The sequence below is a fragment of the Ctenopharyngodon idella genome, chromosome 5 (assembly GCF_019924925.1).
Source record: "Ctenopharyngodon idella isolate HZGC_01 chromosome 5, HZGC01, whole genome shotgun sequence".
In the NCBI taxonomy this organism is placed as follows: domain Eukaryota; kingdom Metazoa; phylum Chordata; class Actinopteri; order Cypriniformes; family Xenocyprididae; genus Ctenopharyngodon; species Ctenopharyngodon idella.
Window position 1 is genome coordinate 12,734,847 of NC_067224.1, and position 24,272 is coordinate 12,759,118.

At 35.8% G+C, this 24,272-nt stretch overlaps 2 protein-coding genes across 12 annotated transcripts in view; both read left to right on the forward strand.

The window, feature by feature from the left end:
• Window positions 1-6,395, forward strand: part of dnm1b (dynamin 1b) — a 50,719-nt gene extending 44,324 nt beyond the window's left edge. For 2 of the 10 annotated variants that reach the window (XM_051893776.1, XM_051893782.1), the window contains 2 exons: window positions 840-1,037; window positions 2,610-3,985. In XM_051893776.1, coding sequence (XP_051749736.1) covers window positions 840-1,037; window positions 2,610-2,667 — 256 coding nt within the window. In that variant the 3' untranslated portion in view covers window positions 2,668-3,985. Of the gene's footprint in view, window positions 1-839; window positions 1,038-1,299; window positions 3,986-5,126 lie in introns of those variants that run through there. The other 8 variants (XM_051893775.1, XM_051893777.1, XR_007930236.1 and 5 more) reach the window with 7 other exon arrangements.
• A 4,551-nt stretch (window positions 6,396-10,946) lies between these two features.
• The window catches only part of LOC127512648 (regulator of G-protein signaling 3-like), a 40,252-nt gene continuing 26,926 nt past the window's right edge, over window positions 10,947-24,272 (forward strand). Inside the window, exons 1-10 of one of the 2 annotated variants that reach the window (XM_051893750.1) lie at window positions 10,947-11,112; window positions 13,159-13,338; window positions 13,723-13,889; window positions 17,966-18,016; window positions 19,048-19,106; window positions 19,475-19,569; window positions 19,874-19,942; window positions 20,258-20,318; window positions 21,527-21,617; window positions 23,202-23,269. In XM_051893750.1, the coding sequence (XP_051749710.1) occupies window positions 11,066-11,112; window positions 13,159-13,338; window positions 13,723-13,889; window positions 17,966-18,016; window positions 19,048-19,106; window positions 19,475-19,569; window positions 19,874-19,942; window positions 20,258-20,318; window positions 21,527-21,617; window positions 23,202-23,269 (888 nt within the window). In that variant the 5' untranslated portion in view covers window positions 10,947-11,065. Of the gene's footprint in view, window positions 11,113-13,158; window positions 13,339-13,722; window positions 13,890-17,148; window positions 17,246-17,965; window positions 18,017-19,047; window positions 19,107-19,474; window positions 19,570-19,873; window positions 19,943-20,257; window positions 20,319-21,526; window positions 21,618-23,201; window positions 23,270-24,272 lie in introns of those variants that run through there. The other variant, XM_051893751.1, reaches the window with a different exon arrangement.

Genomic DNA, 24,272 nt, shown 5'->3' on the forward strand with positions numbered 1-24,272 from the left:
TTTATGGATGAGCGAGGAGGATTTTTCTTGAAACCCTCCCAAACAACTTGTGGTGATGTAGGTGCTGTTTGATCATTTATTTTAGGCTTTTCTGACCTCAAGATTCAATTAATTTGGAGAGTCTTTGATTTGAACTTCTTAATTATTGCCCTGATGGTGGAAATGGGATTTTTCAATGCTTTAGCTATTTTCTTATAGCCACTTTCTATTTTGCGAAACTCAACAATCTTTTTCTGCACATCAGAACTATATTCTTTGGCTTTACTCCTTGTGATGGATGATTTAGTGAATTTGGCCTTTTTGTTTCCTCATATTTATACTCCTGTGGAACAAGAAGTCATGGCTGGACAATTTCATTCCTAGTCACCCTGATGTGCTAAAAAATGTAAAATGTAAAAATAAATGGAAATATACTTCAGAGATATTTTACTCATATTCTAGAGGTACCAATAATGGCCAATTCTTTTACTTCAATGAAAGGTTAGATTTTTGCAGGTTTTTTTTTTTTTTTTTAATGAAAGATCAAAAGGATAAACAATGCAGATTTATTTTTACAGCCACCTTTGTTCATATTTACCAAGGGTGATTATAATTCTGCCCACAGCTCAGTGTAGATAGATAGATAGTTAGATAGATAGATTGATTGATTGATTTATTGATAAACTTGGCTCTCTGTTTTAAGAAAACTGTAGATCCGATCAGTTAGAAAAGATATAGCAACCCGAGTCAGAACAGTCAAAAAGGTCTTGGTGGTGAGCTTTGTGGTTGTAGCTTTAAAGCTCTTTAGTCAGAAATTTTAGTCTCAGAAGAATAATATTACGTTTTATTAATATTAACAGATCTCCAATGTCTAGTCCAACTCCCCAGCGCCGGGCCCCACCTGGGCCCCCTCGTCCAGGTGGACGCACCGCTCCAGGGCCCCCTACTGCTGGAGCACCTCCTGTGCCATCCAGACCTGGAACCTCTCCTGACCCCTTCAGTGGCCCCCCGCCCCAGGTCCCCTCTCGTCCTAACCGTGCACCACCAGGTGTCCCCAGGTGAGTTAGAGAGGACATTTATTCGTACAGTAATTGTGAAAAACATTATAACTATTCTGACCTATAAATGAAAATTATGATGTTTCAGTGTAATTGATTAGATGCAAATGCATTTGGAAATGTTTAATGTAATTAAATACAGCCTGGCGGCCATAGAATGTATATCCACCACTACTGTGGGGAGTATTATAAGTGCTAATGATGTTAGCTATTGATGAGAGCAATGATCTACAAACTTCCCTCCATTTTACATCCTTTACAGCCTTTCTGCCCTGCCCTGATCCCTGGTCTTTAACACAAGAACTACAGATCAGTAACACTCTTCCTGCTATATCTACTTTTCTCTTCTGTCACAATCCATTACCTATACTCAGCTCACACACACTCTTATACACAGTCCAACTCAGAGACCTGCACTAACAAACCACTCACATTTTTTCCCCGTCTCATTGACATTAGTCCATGTGACAATCCATGTGCATATTCATTCCAATGTTGTTTTAACTCACTCAGTTCATTTATTGTTTGTATATATAGAAACATCAGTGCATCAGCTTTGTGAGATCATTCTCTCATGATATACATGTTTGGTAGGAAAAGATAAAGGAAACCGACCAATTAAACAGGACAAACCATGAGATGACAGATTTATGATTCCTCCCACTGACTCTTTTCTGTCAACCAATGTTCTCCTCAAACTCAGTCCCACTAAATCCCTTCCACAATGATTCCGGTTATTCTTTCAGAATTTCTATCAGTGACCAATGAGGAGTTACGCAATTGGTATGTCCGACATATTGTCCTTATGTGGCATCACCACGTCCTTGCATGGATCCATCTTTAAATGTGTTAACATCTGCTGTCCCCTGACACCCCTCATTCTCTAGATATGTCAATTAGAGCACACCACGCTGTCTATTACTGTCTATTAATTTGTTCAGAGTATTTTATGTTTCTAATGGCCTAACTATGCTTAGAACTGCCATTTAATTTCATAAGGAAGTGATGCCATTTGGTTGAACAATGTATTTAGTTTCTAGCCATAGTTATATTTAAGGTTGACATAATGTTAACATGGTTTTAATGTATTTTTTTAATGTTTAATTTGTCATTTTATACATTTTTATTATTATTATTTACTAAATAGTGTTGTTGTTTTGAGGCAAATAGATCCCATAACACATCAAGGTGTTTCTAATACTTTTTTTGTTGTATATGACGTGTATGTTTTTGTATGATGTGTGTTCTTAATAGTGTTTTTTTTTTTTTTTATTTGTGAAACTTAACATGCCAAATGTTCAGTTATGGTTATGCAAATCATCTGGCTGTCTATTTCTTGAATGTGATTTGGATTTATATCCTACGACACCGATTTTGCAGTTCATGAATTCTCTGATGAATCCACCTTGTTTATCATGCAGTATACGTATGTTCATTTTCAGTGGTCATTGTTGCTGCCTTTGTCTTCATGTTCTTTTGTGTTGTTCCTAATTGTGTCTTTTCCCCTGTTGTCTGTCTGTCCCTCTGTTTGTGTGTCTGCTTCCATCAATCTGTCTGTTGTCATCTTTGAAGTCAGAGAGCACCAGCCTCCCCCACCAGAGCCAACAGAGACTCGCTCACTGAGCGTTAACACTGGCGATGAGCAGACAGAGGATAACCACTGACCCCTCTGCCACTATATATACTATACACATGCATGCACACACACACACTCAGTGACACAAACACACACCATCAACACAAGCACAGTCCACATACATATCACATGTTTACTTGAAGAAGTATTTTCTCTTTCACAAATATAATGTGTAATGTCAGGAATGAACGTCAGTAATATTCTAAATTGATCTAATTATTGTACCGTTCTCATTCACATTAGCACATATGTGGTGCCACTGTATTCCGTTACCAGCATATATCCTGCATTTAGGAATGAAGAACATTAGTTATAAAATGCACAGGGACTGTCAATGCAAACTAGCCTATTACACTGTTTGCTTCAACATTTCTGCACACGAATGCTAGATCACACTGACATGTTTTTGCCTTTATTAGCAACAAATAAGCCTTAACCAACATCTGACAGGTTCACAACCCCTCAATACGAGTGACCTGCATGTTTTTCCTGAAAACCGCATTACTTGTCATACTGCTTGACGTCTTTATTAAATTTTATGCCATCATATTTTTTTTCTTAACAATAAACAAGTTTTATCTTAATCCCCTGAAGTTTTATATGGCCTTATAAAGCTGGCCCCTTTAAGCCGGTTCCTTTTAGTGAATCAAACATACACAGCATGTATGCTTGTGAGAGCTAAATCAGTGTAGTTTCTGACTGGCTTTTCATATGACAATGTGTAAGGTTTACCAGTGGATTTTTTTTTTTAAATTAACGAAAATATTAAATGTTTTGAATTAAACCATTTTTGGTTATACAAAATTTTTAAAAATGCTCTAAATTATCATTTGGCAATTTTTCTTTCAATATTTTTTTCTTCAAACTAAAATAATTGCTAATAAAACTGCTGAAAATGCACTATGCAGGATTAGGGGGGGGGGGGGGGGAATGCGTCTCAATTATTACTTGTGTGTGGTGGTGTTTGTGTTTGATACACTGCCATGTGCCTATAATTTCTTAGTTTGGATTAGTTCTCTTTTTACAAAGATGTTGATCCAGGAACATGATTGCACTTGGTGAAAGCAGGTGAGGGTGGGACTTTATCGTCTGTCTGAAGCTCGGGAAGCCCCGCTAAGTTCTCCTGTCTCGACACAAACACAATTAGCTGATATTGCTATTGCCTTGTTGACTGCAATCTGTGACTCGACAGATTACTAGGCATTGTAGTTATGTTTTTATGATGACATGTAATTATTGTTTATTAGCGAGCTAGACTTGATGGCTAAAGATGGCTAAACCTGCACACAAATTACAGCCAGTCATCTAATTATTAATGTACTGTAACTCTTCGTTCATGTACATAAAAAATGCTATTTATGCATAATAAACACAATATTTGAAAAACAAAATAGCTCATCACTCATCTTCCCGCAGGTAGTTTCTTGAGTCGGTTGGGCTGCGTGTGCAACTGATATATCATGTCAGGGTAGAGAGAGGGCATGCGGATTCTGCCCGCGAGGATGGGCCAAGTTTGAATGTTGTGTTTACAAATACAGTAACTGAAAATCCTGCACAGTGCACCTTTAAAGGGTTAGTTCATCCAAAAATGAAAATTCTGCCATTAATTACTCACCCTCATGTCGTTCCAAACCCGTAAGACTTTTGTTTATTATTGGAACGCAAATGAAGATTCTTTTGATGAAATCTGAGAGCTTTCTGTCCCTAATAAACAGCCTACGCAAGTGAAACTTTGATGCTTCAAAAAGTTCATAAAGAGATCGGAAAACTAATCCATATGAATTGAGTGGTTTAATCCAAATTTTCTGAAGAGACATGATCGCTTTATATGATGAACAGATTTAATTTAGGCTTTTACTCACATATAAACATTGATCAGCAAACATAAGCAGAAGCTCAACTGGACGCACGAGAACATGCTTCTTCTGGAAGCTCAAACGTGCTGCATAACACATGAGAATGAATCTCATTGGTTACGCAGCACGTTTGAGATTCCGGAAGAGGTTTGTTCTCGCGTATGCTGTCTTTTTGCGTAGGCTGCCTATGGAAGGACAGAAAGCTCTCAGATTTTATCAAAAAGATCTTCATTTGCGTTCCGAAGATGAACGAAAATCTTACGGGTTTGGAATGACATGAGGGTGAGTAATTAATGACATAATTTTTGGGTGAGCTAATTAAGAATCATTAAGAGGAATTGCAACTGGAGCCATTTCCATATTTCTAAAACATCAGAAAAGAGGAAAGATAAACATGTCATCTTCACATCGGTCATAGCCATCACAATCACAGGTACTAATATTAAGTGAAATTAACAAAAATAAGCCATCATACCATACTTGACAATGACATTGACAAAGCCATTCGTCTTTTTACTATATGCTGTAATTTCCTAAGAAGCCTTTTTTTGTTTGTTTTATTTGCTTCATTCATTCATTTTTTTTTCTGTCTTTTAGCCGTCCAAGCAAAGGAAGCCCTTCTCACGATGAGAGTCCACATCCTTCATTTGACTCTTAGAGCCAAATGTCCTTCTTCCCCATTCTCCTCCTCTCTCTGTCCACTGCCTCTCTTTCTCTGTGCTTTTCTTCTGACCAAGTACATCCTGCGATTACTGCATGCCTAGAGTTACAGCAAGAACAGAAGGAATTGTTGAAATGAAAGACAGAAAGACAAATGAAGAATGCAGGAGAGCTGTTGGGTTAGCCACTCCTTCTGTACTATATACCCCAATCACATTGTAATGGGCCACTGAATAATACACCCAGTGTGGACTTTCAACATTCGAAGTCACTGCAATGTTAATTATACTGAAAATGCTGTGTGGTGTTTGTGTTTACACACTAGACAATGTTGACTTATTATAGAAGTGTCACACAAGCTAAACGTGTATCTGCCATACATAAGCATACAGAATATTCCTGTCTGCACGCCAGTATACAGGATAGTGGATACACAAAGTAAACGTCACGAATTTTGCACTTGTTATGTGGTACTTTGTGTGTAAATGTATTCTCCCTGAAAGTTTGAACAATATTTAATCCCAGTGTTTGTTTCAACCATAACGTCTCTTTGTATTTTCCCTAGAAAACAAAAAGACTTGTCTGACTGAAATGTGTATATATATTAGGATATATATTATGAAGTGTCTGGTATGGAGAAAAAAGCCTCAGAGTTATGCTCATGTGATACTTTAAAGTTGGTGCATTTAATTTATTTGTTGATGCAGCCGTGGAAAATGTCCAACCAAAGGGAAAGGTTGGTGAATCAATCTGCATTTAAAATGTTATTGATAAATAAATTCAAGCATTCTTAAAATCCCAACATGATTTTAAATAAATATAGCAGCTGTTCTGACTGATTATATGGTGAGCAAAATCTATTACTGTGTTAATGTATATTTGTTGTGCATCTCTGGGAGTTGTGCTTCTGTTGCCTTGTGTTGACATGTACATTTACTTAGTATAGACAATGAAGTCATTGTATTGAAAATGAACTGATTGTAAAAATATAAGTTTATGGTTTGTATGTGTGTGTGTGTATATATATATATATATATATATATATATATATACACATGTATGGTGTATATACAAAATCTGTATCACTCTAAATAGAACGGGTGTGTGTGTGAATCTTACTGCTGCCATGTGTATCTTATTGTGGTCTGGTGTCATAGACTGGCCAATGCTTTGTGATGAAATTAAAGTGTCTTTGTGTGAAAGATAGCAGTGAGTTCATCCATGTTTTATTATCATTATTTTATTAATATACTTTAAAATTCAAGACTTTTAGGTTTGTGTCTATTCAAAAATTGACTTTCAAAAATAAACCCAGAAATATTCACTGGCAATTCCTGCTTTGCCGTTTTATATAAGTAGTTAAAATGAACAGTGTTGCAAGATAAGAATAACATTTGTTATCTCTCACCCATAAAATGTAAAAGCAAAATATTAAAAATTAAATATTCATGAAAATGCTTCAGCTAATACTTTCATAATAAATTATCAAATATAAATAAAATATATACACTACCATTCAAAACTTAGTCGGTAATATTTTTTTTATTGTTTTTGAAAGAAGTCTCTTATGCTCATCATGTCTGCATTTCATGAAACATAGTGAAATATATATTAAAATAACTGTTTTCTATTTTAAAGGGGACCTATGAAGCCCCTTTCACAAGATGTAATATAAGTCTGGTGTCCCTAGAATGTGTCTGTGAAGTTTCAGCTAAAAATACCCCACAGATCATTTATTATAGCTTGTCAAATTTGCCCCTATTTGGGTGTGAGCAAATACACGCAGTTTTTGTGTGTGTCCCTTTAAATGCAAATGAGCTGCTGCTCCTGGCGCTTCAGATACTCAACGACAACAAAGCCAAAGATGGAAAATTTCACACAGCCAAAATGATGATTGTCTGTAACGGTGTTCAGCCTTTGATCAAACCGAAATCGGACACTGATGTAGAGACTCAGGAAAAAGTTACAACATATAGAATGTATCTGGACGTTTCTGAATGGTTAACGTTAGTGGATAAATGTATGTAGTTGCTGTGGAGTTGATTCAACTCATCGACTAGCATGTGCAGTCATGTTAATCTTTTGTGCAAATCCAGCATTGAATTGACCCTCGTTTGTGAAGCAGTCCGGCGTAAAATGGTGGCATGGTAATAACACTCTACTACAACAACTCTTCCTCTTCTCTAAAGCAGTCCAACATGGCGTGTTCTTGGGGGCAGGGTTTATGTCAGTTTTAGGGTTAGTGATGTCACTAACCCAGGAAGAAGCTAGTTGTATTCCCTACCAGCTTTTTGTTGTAGTCCTTAAACAGAAATCTTTAAAAGAAAATATCTCCCTTTGCATTGAACTTTGAGCGTTAAAACTTTATAGACGTTGTTAATGCTCTAACATTACACACTAACTAAAGTTAAAAAAGCAAAATCATTATCAACCACCCCTTTAATGTATTTTGTTGTAATTTAAATGTAATTTATTCCTGTGCTGAGCACCCATATCACCCTGTAGCCTAAGACTGGTTGCCCACTGAAGCTAAGCAGGGTTGAGCCTGGTTAGAACCTGGATGGGAGACCTACTGGGAAAACTAGGTTGCTGCTGGAAGAGGTGTTAGTGAGGCCAGCAGGGGGTGTTCACCCTGTGGTCTGTGTGGGTCCTAACACCCCAGTATAGTGGCGGGGACACTATACTGTAACAAGCACCATGCTTCGGATGAGACGCTAAACTGAGGTCCTGACTCTGTGATCATTAAAAATCCCATGGCACTTCTCGTAAAGAGAAGGGGTGTAACCCCGGTATCCTGGCCCAAAATCATTCATGGCCTCCTAATATCCCCATCCATTGAATTGGCTCTATCACTCTCTCTCCTCCCCACATATAGCTGGTATGTGGTGAGCACACTGGTACCGTTGTACTGTGGCTGCAGTACAGTAGTATATATGAAAGTGCTATAAATGCCTTCAGTGTCAAATGATCCTTCAAAAATCATTCTAAAAATGCTGATTTGGTGCTTAAGAATCATTTCTTATTACCAATGGTAAAACAGTCAAGTCAAGTCACCTTTATTTATATAGCGCTTTTTACAATGCAGATTGTGTCAAAGCAGCTTTACAGTGATAACAGGAAAATAATTTTGGCTGCACAGCAGCTCTAGAAGAAAATGGTGCCATTGTCCAGCTTAAGTAAGTTCAGTATTGATTCATTAAAAATCATTAGTTATTAATTTAGTACATTTATCTATACAGCAGCTCTGGAGAAAACAGTGATGTCATCGTCCAGCTCAGTTCAATTTGCATAGAATGGTGTCAATGCAGGCAGATCAAAAACATTGTTGAATATCAAGTTGAATGTCAAGTGTCCCCAACTAAGCAAGCCAGAGGCAACAGCAACAAGGAACCCAAACTCCATCAGGTAACAAAAATGGAGAAAAAAACCTTGGGAGAAACCAGGCTCAGTTGTCCTCTGGCCAACAATGAACAGTGCATGATTATGATTCAGGCAGCGTTAAGGGTCATAAGTCAGACTGGGATCGGAACAGTCAAAATATATAATCCAGTTCCATCTGGTTGAAGATCAGATTCATCACGCCGGTAGTTGTGCTGTTTTATATTTTTGTGAAAAACTGATACATTATAAATGCCTTTACTGTCACTTTTAATCAATTTAATGAATCCTTGCTGAATAAAATTATTAATTTCTTTTTTAAAAAATCATCTCACCCCAAACTTTTGAACAGTACTCAGTTTTCCTTTGTGTAAAACAATGCAAATATGAATCTGATTTATGGTCTCTGCTGAGTACAACTGACCCTCTTAGAAGTTCAAGACCAGTTCATTCGGCTTTGGCTGAGGAAATTAGATGTTGATGCAAATTCCGTAATTACCAATAAATACTTTCTGTAGTAGATGTAGACCGTAGATACCCTTGTAAACCACAGACCTCCTACTTTTTTCCTCAAAAAGGCCAGATAGATAGATATAGGGAGGGAAAATGTGGCAGTTTTTCTTGTGATTTATTTATTTTGGCTGTTTCACAATATTCTTTACAGCACTCAATTTTGATCTGCATTTACCTGCACTGATATGAATTGCTAATCAGAGAGTAGTTTTGAAGCTGCTGCCACATTGGCCATCTATGTAATGTAGTTCTCATTCACCTCCAGTCTCTGCTGGAGTCAGATGTTTGTAGGGTCACAGTCTATAGTGCTGTATGTGGTGTTGTGCTTGACTCACAGTATGTGGCTTTGTTTATGCTAAGTGGCTCAACCCTACATAATGTAGTTGTTTCATCAATAGAAGTACAGCCAGGGTGCTTTGGAGTGGGGGAGGAGGTGTGCAGTACTGTATGACACAGTAAAAGCATGAGCTTTCCTGTAACAATAAGTATAAATATAATAACCTCACCTTGCTTTGTAATAATGTAATTTGGCAAATAAAATATAAAATTCTATACAATTTCCAAATCTGTAAGGAAGTTTTTTTTTTTCTTCACAAAAACATTTTAAGAGGTTTATTCTTTTAAAGGAATTATCCCCAACTGAAGATAAGTCACAGTTGTGCTGATAGTCAAAGGTTTTCAAACTGTTTAACACAAATGAGTGTTCTCACATTATAATGGGGCACATCCCATGCCGTTACGCCCCCTTGTTTAGCGACAAGCCCTTCTTTTGTTCTGCCCTTTTAAGGGGTCACTTAATTTTGTACTGTTAATAGCTGAACAAGAACTATTGCAGTAAAAAGGGGTAACATGATGACTGTGTTGGTGTAACCAAAGTTACTATCTCTGAGTCTGGTGTAACAAATGAACTCAGGCTAAGACCATTTTTAGTTAACTGAAAACGTTTTACAGTGTAATTGGCTCTACGGAAGCCAGTTTCCGTCTCAGAGTAAAAAAAAAGTGATCAAGAGATAAAGTTTCAAAATAAGACATGAAGTCAATTCGATAAGCTCACTTTAGTAATAATATATATAGGAGAAACTGACTGTTAGACTGCTAGTCACTAAAGAAAAAGCACACTGAAATGTGCCAGACAAAAGGGTGAAAACAGTTTTGCTGAAAGAAAAAAGGGGAAAACTGCATTGTGACTGACACTGACATACACTACAGTGCACTTGGCTAACAATCCAGAGGCAGGGTGAAAAAAGTTAAATTCTTTCCGGACACCTGGCAACTATAATGTCTTCAGTGGCAGTTAATGACACTACTGTGCCTCACTTTAAAAATATAACCCTATCTGTTAGTAAAGGAGATCAAGAAACAGTTATCCTCGGGGTCTTAACTGATTCCAATACTGTAAACATGGAACTAAAACAAAAGAAGCACGTTTTTAAAAGTGTTTACATATACTAGGAGGAGACACATTTAGTCATTTAGAGAAAAGTTAATCTGTACGTAAAAACCGATATACCCAGGACTTTGGCAAAGTTACAAACAAACGTCCTTCTATTAACGTCAATAATATGTTCCTTCAACGTTGTCTGGTCTTTAATAATTTTAATAGTTTTTCATAACTTAGGAACGTTAACAAAACATTTTTTGTTGTTGTTGACTGGGAATGTTGGATTACAAGAGAAAAAAAAGCAAAAATAATATAAACGAATAAATAAAACTACTGTAAAAAGAACAGTTACTCCCTCGGGGCAAATACTTTTGCAGTCTGAGTAATTTCTGAAAATGTAGTCAAACTCCGTGTATTTCAAATGCAGCTCTCGGATTGGTGGAGACATCCATACAGCGCGTCTGTAAGCAGCAAACACACTTCCTCTTCAGAGCGGGATGGGGGGAGTTTCTGCAGTTTGAATGTCCCACTCAGAGCTGCTAAAAATAAACATAATAGCTGGGAGTTTGTGTTTATATTGCTATTTATTGTGTTTATAGAGAAGATGGATTATAGCGGACAACACTCGCAATATATGGACGTCAGAGAAAGGTAAGTGCTTTCGGATGTATATGCTCGGGTCCGTTTGGAAACGCCTACTGTCTGTATAAGTTACCCCAAAATACATACAGTTAACTGAATTTACTGATTCCTGTACAAAATCAGTGTAATATAAGTTGGTGGCAGTGTAAATTTGTGCATGATGTTCAAGATTTATTTCTAATCAATGACCGTACATTCAAGAAATCGTAATTCATAACCGAAATTTTATTTCTTAATTATGCATGTTGAAATACTGGCAATTCATTCAGACTGAGTAAAAAAGAAGTTTCTTTAATCTCAAGTAATCTCAAGCAACACAATGCTTTTACACTGCACATTGTGAAGAAACTGTGGGGGTGTTAAGGTTCACTCGCTCGTCTATGATCACTGAAGCGCTCAAGCTGCAAGTTCATGATTACACGATAAAGCTGTGAAGGTTTTTCCTCTTGCGCGTGCTTTTACTGGCAGAAACAAAACCAATCGACTTTGCACAACACGAATATATTATTCAGTTGGTCGTGGTGTTAATTGTAGGCTACGTTATTTGGAAAGCTGACTGCTGTTTATTAACAAAATAATATACAGTGGCACCAAAAAGTAAAAAGGTATTAATGTCACTGCTTTAGGTAACAAAACACTGTATGGTCCATGTTTACATACACATCATTATCAACTCATAGCATATTAGGAATAGTCTATTGCTGAATTTGGAACCGCATACTAGGATACTACTTGTACAACTTTTACCACATCTTTCTATGGCAGAAATAGTAAGATATGTAGTATCTATCTATCTATCTATCTATCTATCTAATCTTTGTACTATTTTATGTACTTTATTGCACAAGTTATTGTTATGTATCATGCATATTATGTTGTTTAGTGTATAATTGGTAGTATTGTACTTTGGATGTATTAATGCATACTTGAACACCATAATGCATATTTGCACAGTCACATACTGTCTCTTGTATGTCATTACACTTTCTACTAGTCCAGTTCTAGTCTATTCTAGTCAAACCAAGTTGAATCTGTATACACATGACGCTAGATATTTTCTCAGAACTAACTTTATTTTTCTGAACCATTTCTGCAGTTTCTATATAATAAATAATCTTATATCATTAACTGACATGCAGTGATTTTTAGTGAATGAATGTATAAAGCTCACACAGGTGTCCTAGCACAGAGTGTAGTTCATAATGAACATGAATCCTTTAACGTTTATTAATATCAGTGTATATAAGACTATATACATATGTTATATTTAAAGCCTAACAAATTCTTTTTGTGAAATATTTTGCTTGAAAAGTGAACGTGTGCAATCTTTGTCTCAAATAAATGCCACTTGCTTTGATATTTTTTCTAATGCAATGACATTCATACATTTGTTAGTGTGGCCTAAATGTCTATAGGCTATAGATTTTTTGGGACACTGTTTATGAAATATATCTTAAAATAGAAAAATTTCAACTTGAATTTCCAATTATAAAAATTATTAGAACTTTTATGTATTTTGATGTATAAGATGTTTTTGAAGTTAAAATTCTAAAAAAAAAAATTAAATAATAAAAAGCAACTTCAATTAAATCTAAATTGAATTTCAACTCAGTAAGATGCAGTTTTGGGTGGTGAACTGTGACCTCTGACCTCCCACTGCAAGCACCTGATATCCTGCTGGGCTGTCAGAAGTTATTCCCTTCAGCATGTCTAGAAAACCTTAATTAAACTTAATCATTCACACTCTTAGTATACATTTCTGAAATGTTATTAAATCATTAACAAAATAACAACATAAGAATAGTCAAATAACAACACCAGCTTCATACATCAAATTCATGTTAAAATAGTGTGGCATTTATGTCAGTTTAGCTCTGGCAGCTCTTGCATGATTGTCAGGAGGATTTCTTCATTACTGGAGTTAATCAGCTTTTTTGAGTGGATTAAGATCATTTGAGAGCCTCCTGCCGAGTTCGCTTGTCTATCACTCTGTCATTAGAATTCATGTCAGAAGTGAGTGCGCTAAACATATAACTCCTCTGGTTGTGCCTATAGGAAGAGACTTCACAGGGAATCCCTCTGGCTACAGGATCCATTGCTTCCCAAAGGACCGTCAACAAAGAAGCCGTGTAGAGAAGGAACAAGGCATACAGACAGCAGAGAGAGGAGATCTTCAGTGCGACACATCACATCTGTCAGGGACAAAAGGCCATTGGCTGCAAGCCAGCAGGAAAAGTAAAGAACCTCTGTGTCTTGTGACATAAACACATAAAATGCACATGAATGGAACTTTTTTGTTTAATGCAGTGTGACCATATCAAAACAAACCTCACAACCTTACCCACCGTCTACTGATTAGCTGTTACATCAAGCTGGTGGAAAAATACATGATGCATGTGTTATAATTCATGTTAACAATTATTAATAGTTTAACTATATTAACAGTCACAAAGTAATATTAAACAATGAGCAAATAGCATGAATATTGCGGACTACAGTTAAGGAGCTCATACATCTATTCATGTAAAATGTGTCACATATTATATGGTGTCACATATTATATGGTGGGTTTTTTTCTCAGTTTCTTCATATTGTTGTTTCATCCTGATATTCCTGCAGTCTCAATGCTGGAAGGCCTGCTGAGAGATACTGGGGGAAAGCTGTTAACCAAAGTTCATCAGCTCAAGTTAAAGTGGCTTCAGTGGTCAAAACTACTGTAAAGAACAATACAGAACCTGCTCGCAAAAAGAGGAGGAAAATTCATCCGTCTGGTTTTAAAGGAAATGGTAAGTGATTATTTATCTGATTACAACCAGAATTTAGCTTTGTTGTTTCCAGACCATTCTGGTGGGGATGCGAGGATAATTAAACATTCACTGACACTGTGCACCGTGTGCCACTAGATGGCAGTATTGAAATGCTAAGATCAAGCCAATCTGTTTCCTTCTGCACAAGGAAATAATTCATGGGGTTTTCAATCTTTACAAGACTCTCGGACTCACTGCATAATTGTATAATAACTTTAATTAATGGCTTCAATAAACATTATTTACTTTTACAATAACAGGTTATTAATGTACCACGAAATCGGTTTTAAAAAAATATAAAATATTTTTGAAGCAAATCCTACAGTATATGTTGTATATCTGTCCATGGACCTTTACTGTGGTAAAAAAAAAAAAAGTACATTACCTTTCAAAAATTTGTGATCAGTAAGATTTTTTTAAAATAAATAAATAAATGTATTTAGTAAGGATGCATTAAATTGAAAGTGACACTATATATTTATAATGTTACAAAAGATTTCTATTTCAAATAAATGCAGCTCTTTGGAACTTTCTTTTTATCAAAGAATCCTGAAAAATAATGTTATCATCATGCTTTCCACAAAAATATTAAGCAGCACAGCTGTTTTCTATGGGATTATTTTAGTATCATAATGATTAATAAATGCACTTACAATTATCCATGAACTTGATAAATGTTGCAGATGTTTTACTATCCACAAACAAATGCCTTTTAACTTGTGTGTGCAAAATTCAGAATTAAATGAATGTGCAGCAATTCGTACAAATGGAGACATTTTTGTAAATAAAAATGTTTTCTTTTGTATTAGTGTATCATAAATTGCGTATGCAATTAAGAAATGCATTTGTGGATCAGTTGACATGCATTCATTTATTGACGTCTTTTCTGAGTTGATCTAATTTCATTCATTTGGATTTTAAGACTTTTGTTTTCGTGATTTTCAAGCATTTCACAACCCACACACAAACAACTACCAATGAATAAGCCTGGTGCTAATTATTAATGTGTGCACAACTACTACATTTCAATTAATACTTTACAACTTGTGTGTGCAAAATACAGATTTACATGAATGTGCAGCATTTTGTACAAATAGAGACATTTGGAGCTCTAGCGGATAATAAACAGAACTGCATGCATCTTGAGGAAGAGCATTGTAGCCGGAGCTACTTCTCTCTATTAATGTCTATGATGAGTGACGCAGGTACTCTGCAGCAGCGGCTGAATCTGGTGACTTGCATGCATTCATTGACTCGTTTCTGAGTCGATTCTATTTGGTTCATTTGGATTTTGAGACTTTGATTTCGCCGGTTTAGTCTTACATGATCAGCTGTCTAAGAAAACCTTCTACCACTAGATGGCAGCATAGCCTGCAAAAACAGACAACGGCATTTTGGCATTTCAGCCTATGGGAGTGACACAGAAGAGAAGATATTGTTGAATAAAGTTGTTATTTTTGTTTTGTTTTTGCGTACAGAAAGTATTCTCGTCGCTTCATAAAATTAAGGTTGAACCACTGCAGTCATTTCGACTTTTTTAATAATGTCTTTGGGACCTTGAAAGTGGTGGTTAAATTGCTGTCTATGGACGAGTCATATACCTCTCGGATTTAATCAAAAATATCTTAATTTGTGTTCTGAAAATGAACGAAGGTCTTACGGGTGTGGAACGACATGAGGGCGAGGAATTAATGACAGAAGTTTCATTTTTGGGTAAACTAACCCTTTAATACAAAATTGAAGTTTTGTATTCACAACTGTCTCTATTTGTATAAAATGCTGCACATTCATGTAAATCTGGATTTTGCACACACAAGTTGTAAAGTGTTAGTTTAAATGTAGTAATGCACATTTGATAGTTGTGCACACATTAGTAATTAGCTTATTCATTGGTAGTTGTTTGTGTTGGTTGTGTAATGCTTGAAAACCGCAAAAAGAAAATCTCAAAATCCAAATGAATGAAATTGAGAGAGAGAGAGAGAGAGAGAGAGAGAGAGAGAGACCAACTAAGCGAGTGCATTACCTGCATCTAGCTGATATTCTTCAGGTTAATCTTATATTCATAATCACAAAATCAGTTTTAATGTCCGCTTAGGAAGGTGATATCTTTGTCTTTGTCCATTTAACATTTAAGGGGATTTCCCATGACAGCGCTAGTCAATGCATATCAGTTGCGTCTTGTAAGATGTTGTTTAAAGTAAAAACAATGTCCTTGCTGTCTTTTGGAATGAGATAATGGCTGAATTCATTTGACTGAAATACTTCTTGCTCTGCACCAGCTGTTTATTGTTATTTTTTATCTGTGTGGACGTTGAGTTGCATGCATTTTCCATGGCTCTCCCATGCAAGGAGGCCAGGAAACAAAGCTTAACACAATGCTTTATGCACTCAACATGGTTTTGCTCTTGCAGAGAGATGTATACTATTCAGAGCCACATGATGGCTACATCATGGAGTTAGTCAGCATTACACAGCTGCTATTCTTATTTTCCTGATGTTCAACTGTAAAACCTGTGAAATAATCAAGTAACCGGTAGCTTCATCCAGAAATTAATGAGGCTGTGACTGTTTGATTTCCTGTTGTGTCAATGAATGACTCACAAAGATTAAAGTCCTTTAACAGACAAAAACAAAAGCTTCCTCTTAAGACTGCTTTTATTGTTTTCCAAGAACAATCGTATGTATTTTCAGATTTTTCTCCAAGAGTTTGGCTTGGTTTCTACACTTATCACATATTGATTTATTGCAAATATTATTCTTGCATTGGATCATTTAATGTTGTGCCTATGTTTTTCAAGTCAAAGTCCATGGTGAGCTCATTGCTCAGCAGATACAAGTGTTTGTGTACCGTTTTTAATTTTTTTGTTGTTGTTCCAAATATATATATTAAGAGAAACCATGCAACTGATCTCAGATCAGCACGAAGGGCAACCCCAGTCAAAGGTTTTGTTTATTATTAGTACAGCAGGTGGACTCCCCCCCCCCCCCTCACTTATTCAATGCTGTTCTCTAACCAATCACAGCTCGTCCTGTCTTATCAGCTATTCAAAATGAAAGGCGGTTGAAATTTATGCTTGTTTTCTCCTTCTGTCCTTTATACTCCAGTGGCAACATATGCATAGTGGCAGTTAAGCTCTTGAATAGCTGTGAGGCATCACATCTGATTTGATTTAATAGATTTTTGACAATTCATGTGTGATGCATGCGATTTGGGACATTTTTAAAATCAGTCAAACTGTGGTTTTACTATAACATGGACGGCCAGAAGGCACAGAGAGTGAGACTGAGCTGTTTAAGACAGTGGCAGAGATCATCTTTTCTTTTACAAACTCATGGTGAGTCTTTATTGAGCTGCTGTGTGTGTTGACAGATGCTTCAATAACATTTCAAAAATGCATAAAGTGTTACCTTCAGTTTTAATTGTTGTACAAAGTATCCTAAGATTATACCCATCTGAAATTGCCTCACTTTTACTGATTAACTGTTTAAAACTGTTCTACTTTAATATATTTTAAAATATAAGCACTCAGTCAATCTGTAGACCTCTTTAAGTCCTTCACGGACCCCCAATGGTCCACGGATTACAGTTTGAGAACCACTGATCTAGCTGAAAAGACTTTGTTTTGTTTGACTGCACATGATACAGTGTTGTGGCAGAAAATGATCTGATGGCCAGGCTTTGCTGCTGGTCTGGAGGATATATGTGTGTGTCACTGAACATATTAAACAGAGTATCTAACACCAGCTGCTGTGTCAGGATTTTTGATATGGTATGCTCTATTAATTTGGACTTTCGATTTCACCTGTGAATTTGTGACAGGTTTTCAGGTCCACATGCGCATATGTTTCATGTTTTTTTTTTTTTTGATCAAATCCTTTATTTATCCTTTATAGCCTTGGTGAACATAAGGGACTTCTTCAACAACATAAAATTTACTGACCCCAAACTTTTGAACGGTTATTTATTTATTATTTTATTATTATTTTTTAATTTATTGGAAAAGTCATTATCATTATGCTGTCTCTGTGTATAATTTTTTTCCTACTGACCACAGGTCAAATCAAACTGACAGTTACTCCAGGAAGCGGGTGGCTCTATGTTCAAAGTAAGCATCATTGTGAACAGATTTTGTACTTTGTACTTTTGAAGTTTAACAGTTTGTTTGTTCAAAATAAGATTGCTTCTCATACGTTCAAATCAAAATTTTATTAAAACGGTTGTGCTTGCACTTATTTCATACAGGAAACTTTCATTCATACATTTATAATCAGTGTTGGGGAAAGTTACTTTTAAAAGTAATGCATTACAATATTGCATTACTCCCTAAAAAAGTAACTAATTGCGTTATTTGGTTACTTTTTATGGAAAGCAATGCATTGTTACTTTTATGTTACTTTTTCTCATCTGGGCTGGGTTTGCTTGTTTGTTTTTTAATAACAAAAAAGTTCTATTTTTGGCAAATGCCCTTTTACATCAAAAGTGAAATGAATAAGCTTCAGGCTAAAGGAAATGTAAATTCACGTCTGTACTGTAGAGGGCGCAGCTCAAACAAACCTTTCAGCTGTGCTGCCATTCTGGATTGTAGAAGAATAGGATGCAGAAGAAAGTTCAACACTTTTGCTTCAGCAAAAAAATAAAAAAAAATAAATAAATAAAAATAATTAAATAAAAATGTGATGTTTAAATAAAGTCATTTTTGTTTATTAATATGGTTGAATTGGATCATTGAAGGTCAGTAGCAAAGACACTGGTTAATAAAGTGAGATTAAATACATAAAGTATATTTTTGTAATTTAATGTATTTAATTATTGCAGGTTTGCATTTCACAGTTTTTATTCATTTTGAGAAATTATCTGTTTTTATGCAATTGAGATGAGTAAATGCATGCTCACATTTAGTCTAGAACTACAATAACCATGTTTATGCAGCACACACACTTTATTTTTTTGAAAAAGTATTTTTTTTTGTAAATTTAACAGTAATGCGTTATTTTACTAGTTAGTTGAAAAAGTAATCTGATTACATAACTTGCATTACTTGTAATGCATTACCCCCAACACTGTTCATAATTAATTAAATGAAAATTTAATTACTCAGAATTGTTTCCTCATGCTATCATATTTTGTTCTTCACAGTTTTAGAGGCCAGAGGACTCATGGGAAGAGAGTACAGACCATGTGACTCATATGTAAAGGTGGGCATTTTGACATTTGCAACCTGGGTTTTGTGCAGGCCATATTTTGACTGACACATATGACTGCAAGCTTTATAAAATAACTCAGAGAGCAGAGAGATAGCAGTAACTTTCCCGGTCACTGTTGGTGATGATGTGCTATTATTTTTGTCATTATTTGTCACATAATCCTCTGTGGATGTCTGCCCTTGAAATGAACCCATTTTCATGTCAGCCTGAGCAGGTTTCAGGCATGAGAAAGCATCAGTTGTGTTGGCAGCTGTCCACTCAATTCCTGATTCAAGTGTTGATTGATTTTCCCTCTGAATATGATGAATATATCCGCTAGCAATGTTAAATCAGTGCACTTAATAGTTTATTTATTCCAGATAAGCATTGCTCCAGATGTTGACCACAGCAAGCGATGGAAGACCAGGACCGTTCTAGACTGCAAGAGTCCTGTTTTCAACGAGACGTTTATGTTGTGAGTGATTCTTTTGGAGTTTTATTGTTCACTACAGACAGAGCACTTATAATACTGTGTTTAAAAAGAGGAAGTGAAAGAGTGTTGTTTTATATTATAATAGAAAAATGTATATTAGAGTGCTCTCTAACACCTTGTCTGACTCTTTTATCTCAATCAGTCTTTTCAACAGAGACTTTAGGGCTGGGTCTCCTGGCTCTCTTTTGTTAGCTTTTTCAAGTCTTTGGAGGAGAAGGCCATTGTGTTTTTGGATGAAGCTGGACATTGATGGATGAGCTTTTGAAGTGTTGCATTTATGTTGCAGAGATGTGGATGAAGTCGATCAGAAGAAGAGGTTGTTGTTAACAGTGTGGAATCGCAATCGAACTTCCAGGTAGAACTTCACCCTTTTTCACTCACATGTTGATTTTGTTCATTAATACAGTTGTAGATAAAGGGTAGTTATTTGCGTACCAAATACAATTGTTCTAGTATGTATAGTATATTTTATCTTCATGCTGCAAAAGACACTGTACCACTGTTCACAAAATCAATGTTATTGTTTTTTCTACACCAGTTGAAAACAGCACAGGGCAGTGAACATAGTCTAAGTGGGGTCAACTGATACAAATATCATTGTGACGTTTTCAGGAGTTAAAAAAATTCACGCCTGTTGTTGTGTTTTAGAGTGTTTGATTTTTGCCCACAGGCGCAGTGACTTCCTGGGCTGTATGAGTTTTGGTGTCCACTCCCTCATCACCTCATCTAAGGTAAATATCCTGTTGTAAAGGCAAAATTTAACTGCATACTCACTTCAGCAGCATTTTATTTTTTTCGACGCTTCGGCAAAAAGCCTTTGCCAAGGTACAATGCTGAAGTGAGTGTACAGTTATATTTTGCCTTTATGAAGTTTCTTTCTCTACCTTGCACCTCCAAAAGGTGTGCGTTTGCTCTAATGCATTGTTAAAGGAAAATCCTGTTGTTAACACTTACCCATAGCGATTTTACTCTGCAGCACTTTGAAAGTCATTTGAATTTTTCAAATGACTTTTATTCTTATCAATATGACAGAACATTGATTCACACTTTAAGAGGTTACAGAGGCAACAATTTACAGTAGTAGTAGTACAAGGGTTATTGCTTTTTCTTGTTTTATTTTTGTGTGTGTTTGTTTTTTCTCCCACCACTTTTATGTAAGTAAAAGTACAAAAGCCTATATATACACTGTTCAAAAGTTTTTTTATTATTTCAATTTAAAATGACTTTAATTATAAATGTCACTGTCACTTTTGACCTAATTAATGCAGAATATCTAAAAACCTAACATGTTCTTTCATTGTAACACCACTTAGTTTTAAAATTTATATTTGTCTAGAGAAATGTTCCTCTTTATTTCATTCTCCTCTTGTCAAAGCATTTCCACCACACCATCGTCTAATTACACGGTGGGGGAAGTGGCGACGGGACTGCTCATTGAGGCTTGAAAAATGACCTACAATTACCAAGAGCAGCATACTGCAAACAAGCTGGCATAGTGACTTTATTCTGCATGCTTCCCAGCATGAACAAACGAGAAATATCCCATCTGAGATCCCTGTTCCTTTACATTATGTCCCATTGTCAAATTCAAGAGTGTTATACTCATGTGTTAAGACAGTAAATCCTTTCTCGGAGGGTGATATTTTGGGAAAAATTAGATCAAGCCCGATGGATGTTTTATATAACACAATGCCATCTGGCTAAGCGGGAGAGTAAAATGGGCATCAGCTGTTTACAGCTACAAAGGTCTCAAAATCCACACACAGACACACGACAGAGTGCTGCAGACAACCACAGGGTCTGATTTTAATACTGTCCCTATGAGGGATGCATTAACAATTCAACAGATATTACGATTATGAAACCTTGCGAAGGAAAGAGCATCTTTTTCCCATGGCTTTCTGTGTGTAATTGTATTTTTCACATTTTCTGCTGAAAGGAGATCAGAGGTTGGTATTATCTCCTGGGAGAGGAGCTGGGCAGGAGCAAACATCTGAAAGTGGCCTCACGTCGCATCAGACAGACTGCTGGTAAGATTAAATGCCATTTCTTTCTTTTTTTCTTTTTTTTTTTTAATTATGATTTTTTTTTTGCAGCTGGATCATAGCCACTCTCTGATAGCCTTTAGCAGTAAAGATGAACAAATTCCACATGACAGTTTTTCCTCAGCAACAGCAGATCAGGCGATAACAGATATTTTCGAAATTGTTACAACCAAACAAGCTCTTTGCAGTGGAAGTCTACATGGAATTTTCATGTTTTACTTCTCACCAGATGCTATGTTAAATTAACAAGCATTCTATATTCAATTTTTTTCAGGTTTAGTTTTTTAAGTAATTTTAGTACTTCAATTTAAACTTTTATTTCAGTTAGTTGCCAAGGCAAGAATTTTTAAGTTTAAACAACAGCAGATCAGACGATAACAGAGGAAAGTATTTTTAAAGACTTACGCTAAGCTAACAGCTGTAACGGCTAACGACGCTGGTGCTGTCTGTAGTCAAAGGAGTTTTTCAGCCATATCAGAGATGTGACTCCATCAGCTTGGGAATAAATGCTGCTCTGCACACTAATGTGACTGACAGTAGAAATATGAGAATGTGCTTTTGGATATGACAGATATTCTTGACAGTGCTACAACCAAGCAAGTGAAATTTACTTTTGTATCGCAGTCCCTGTGAGTCTAGATGGAATTTGCATGTGTTGCTTCTCACCAAACACTATGTTAAATTAACAAGCATTGCCTGTACTTCTTGGAGGGATATAGAGGGCTCGGTGTTAAAACGTACAGCATCCCTGTGGAGAGCAGTAACAAAGAGGCAGGGGCCGGCTGGGCCGACACACTGTGTGAACTGTGATGAGCCACGGGAATTAGAAGTGAATTAAAAGGCTAAAGCATCATAGTGTGTCTAAGTCAGTTTAAATCCACTTTAGAGATCTTCTCTCCCTCCCACTGCCACTTCGTAGTGAACTTTGCAATGAAAAATACATGTCAAATTTAATGCGAAGTCATTTTTTGTCCATCGCTTGTAAGAGATTATTGCTCACAAAATGAGTGATTTTGCTCTTGGCGTGTGGACGGAATGACACGTGTGCCGCCAGAGAAATTCAGATGAGATTAAGTTTGATTAGAGAGAGAGAGGTATAGGAGGAGAGAGATCAAGACAGAGAGAGAGAAGGGGGGCTTGAGTCAAGGCACTGGGCTGACTTTAATAGAGAGAGCCAGCTGTATTGTGTCCCTCTTGAATGCTGTTTCCATGAAGAATGTTTAAAAAGACATTGCTTCCTGGGAGCGTAATCTCTATGGTTACAAAGTGGGGGAGCCTGTCGCTGGATGTCTGGGTGGGGGTGACGCTTTTAGGGGAGTAGATTTCTTTCTCTCTCTCTCTCTGTTCTGGGGCAGTCAGCTCTGTGTCAAAGGGATTCAGGTTGAGATCATCTCTCATGGTGTAGACACACTCACTTTCAGCTGAAGCCTGCAGACAGCGTTGACCGGATTCTGCTGTCCTTTCTCTGAACGAGTTCTGGAGTAGAGAGATTTCTACCCAGGGCTAAGATGTACTCAAAGAGCAGTCTGTCAGGCTGGGACTCGTGGGACTCTCTTGTGTATTTTTCAGAAGCTGCCGCGTCCAACTATGAAGCAGGACCCGAGACCACAAGTCCAGAGAACATGCAGTCATTTACAGTAAGTGTAATTCATAAAATGAAATTAGAATTTTTTTTTTTCCAAATGTTTCTCTTTTTTTTTTTTAAATGTTTTTGCATTTTTAACTTAAAAATGGATGTAGCATCTAAATTAATTCATTTTTAATTAAATACAAAATGTTTGAAATAAATAAACCCAATGTTACATCAAAAAAATAATAATAATATTTTTAGGGTTCAGTTCAGGTAGAAATAACTCTTTCACTTTTTACAGTGTAGAGTGTCATTTAGGATTTATGGATTCTTACATTTTATATTTTGTTGGAATTTTAAATGTAGTTTGTATGAAAAAAAAGGTTGAAAAATATTGTAGATCCTAACAGGTAATGCTTCGTAAATATTCTTTAGTAGATAAAGAGAAGTGTGAAATTTTAGTATGGAATATGGAATATCACATTTTTCAGTTTTACAATTTTATTAGAGTGTTTTTTTTTTTTTTTTTTAATTATTAGGATTCTTTAGTGCCTCTATAACAAACATGAGTTTAGATCTACACAGGCCTTTGAAATGTGTTTTAAACTGTATTATTTTAATTATTTATATACTTTTATAGTATTTATGAATATTTTGAATTAGCTTTTATTTTTATATTTTCAGTTTTCATTTAATTTTAGTTTAAGTTTTAGTAATGTTTTATGTGCATGTGTCATTTTAATGAGTTTTTTAGCATTTCTATTTACTTTTTAATTTCAGCTTTATAAATTTTAGCACTTCTATATATATATATATATATATAATTATTATTATTATTATTATTTAATTATTCTTTATTTACTTATTTTTTTGTTTTAGTTAACAAAAATACTGGTTTTAAACATAATTCCTCTGCTTGTTAGGAGTAAATAGCTTTGGCTATAGTGTTAGAAACTATTATTGAAGATTTATGCTAAGCTAACAACTGTAAGAACTAGCGATGCTGCATGTAGTCAAAAGAGTTTTTTAGCCATCTTAGCCATCAGAAATGTGACTCCATCAGCTTGGGA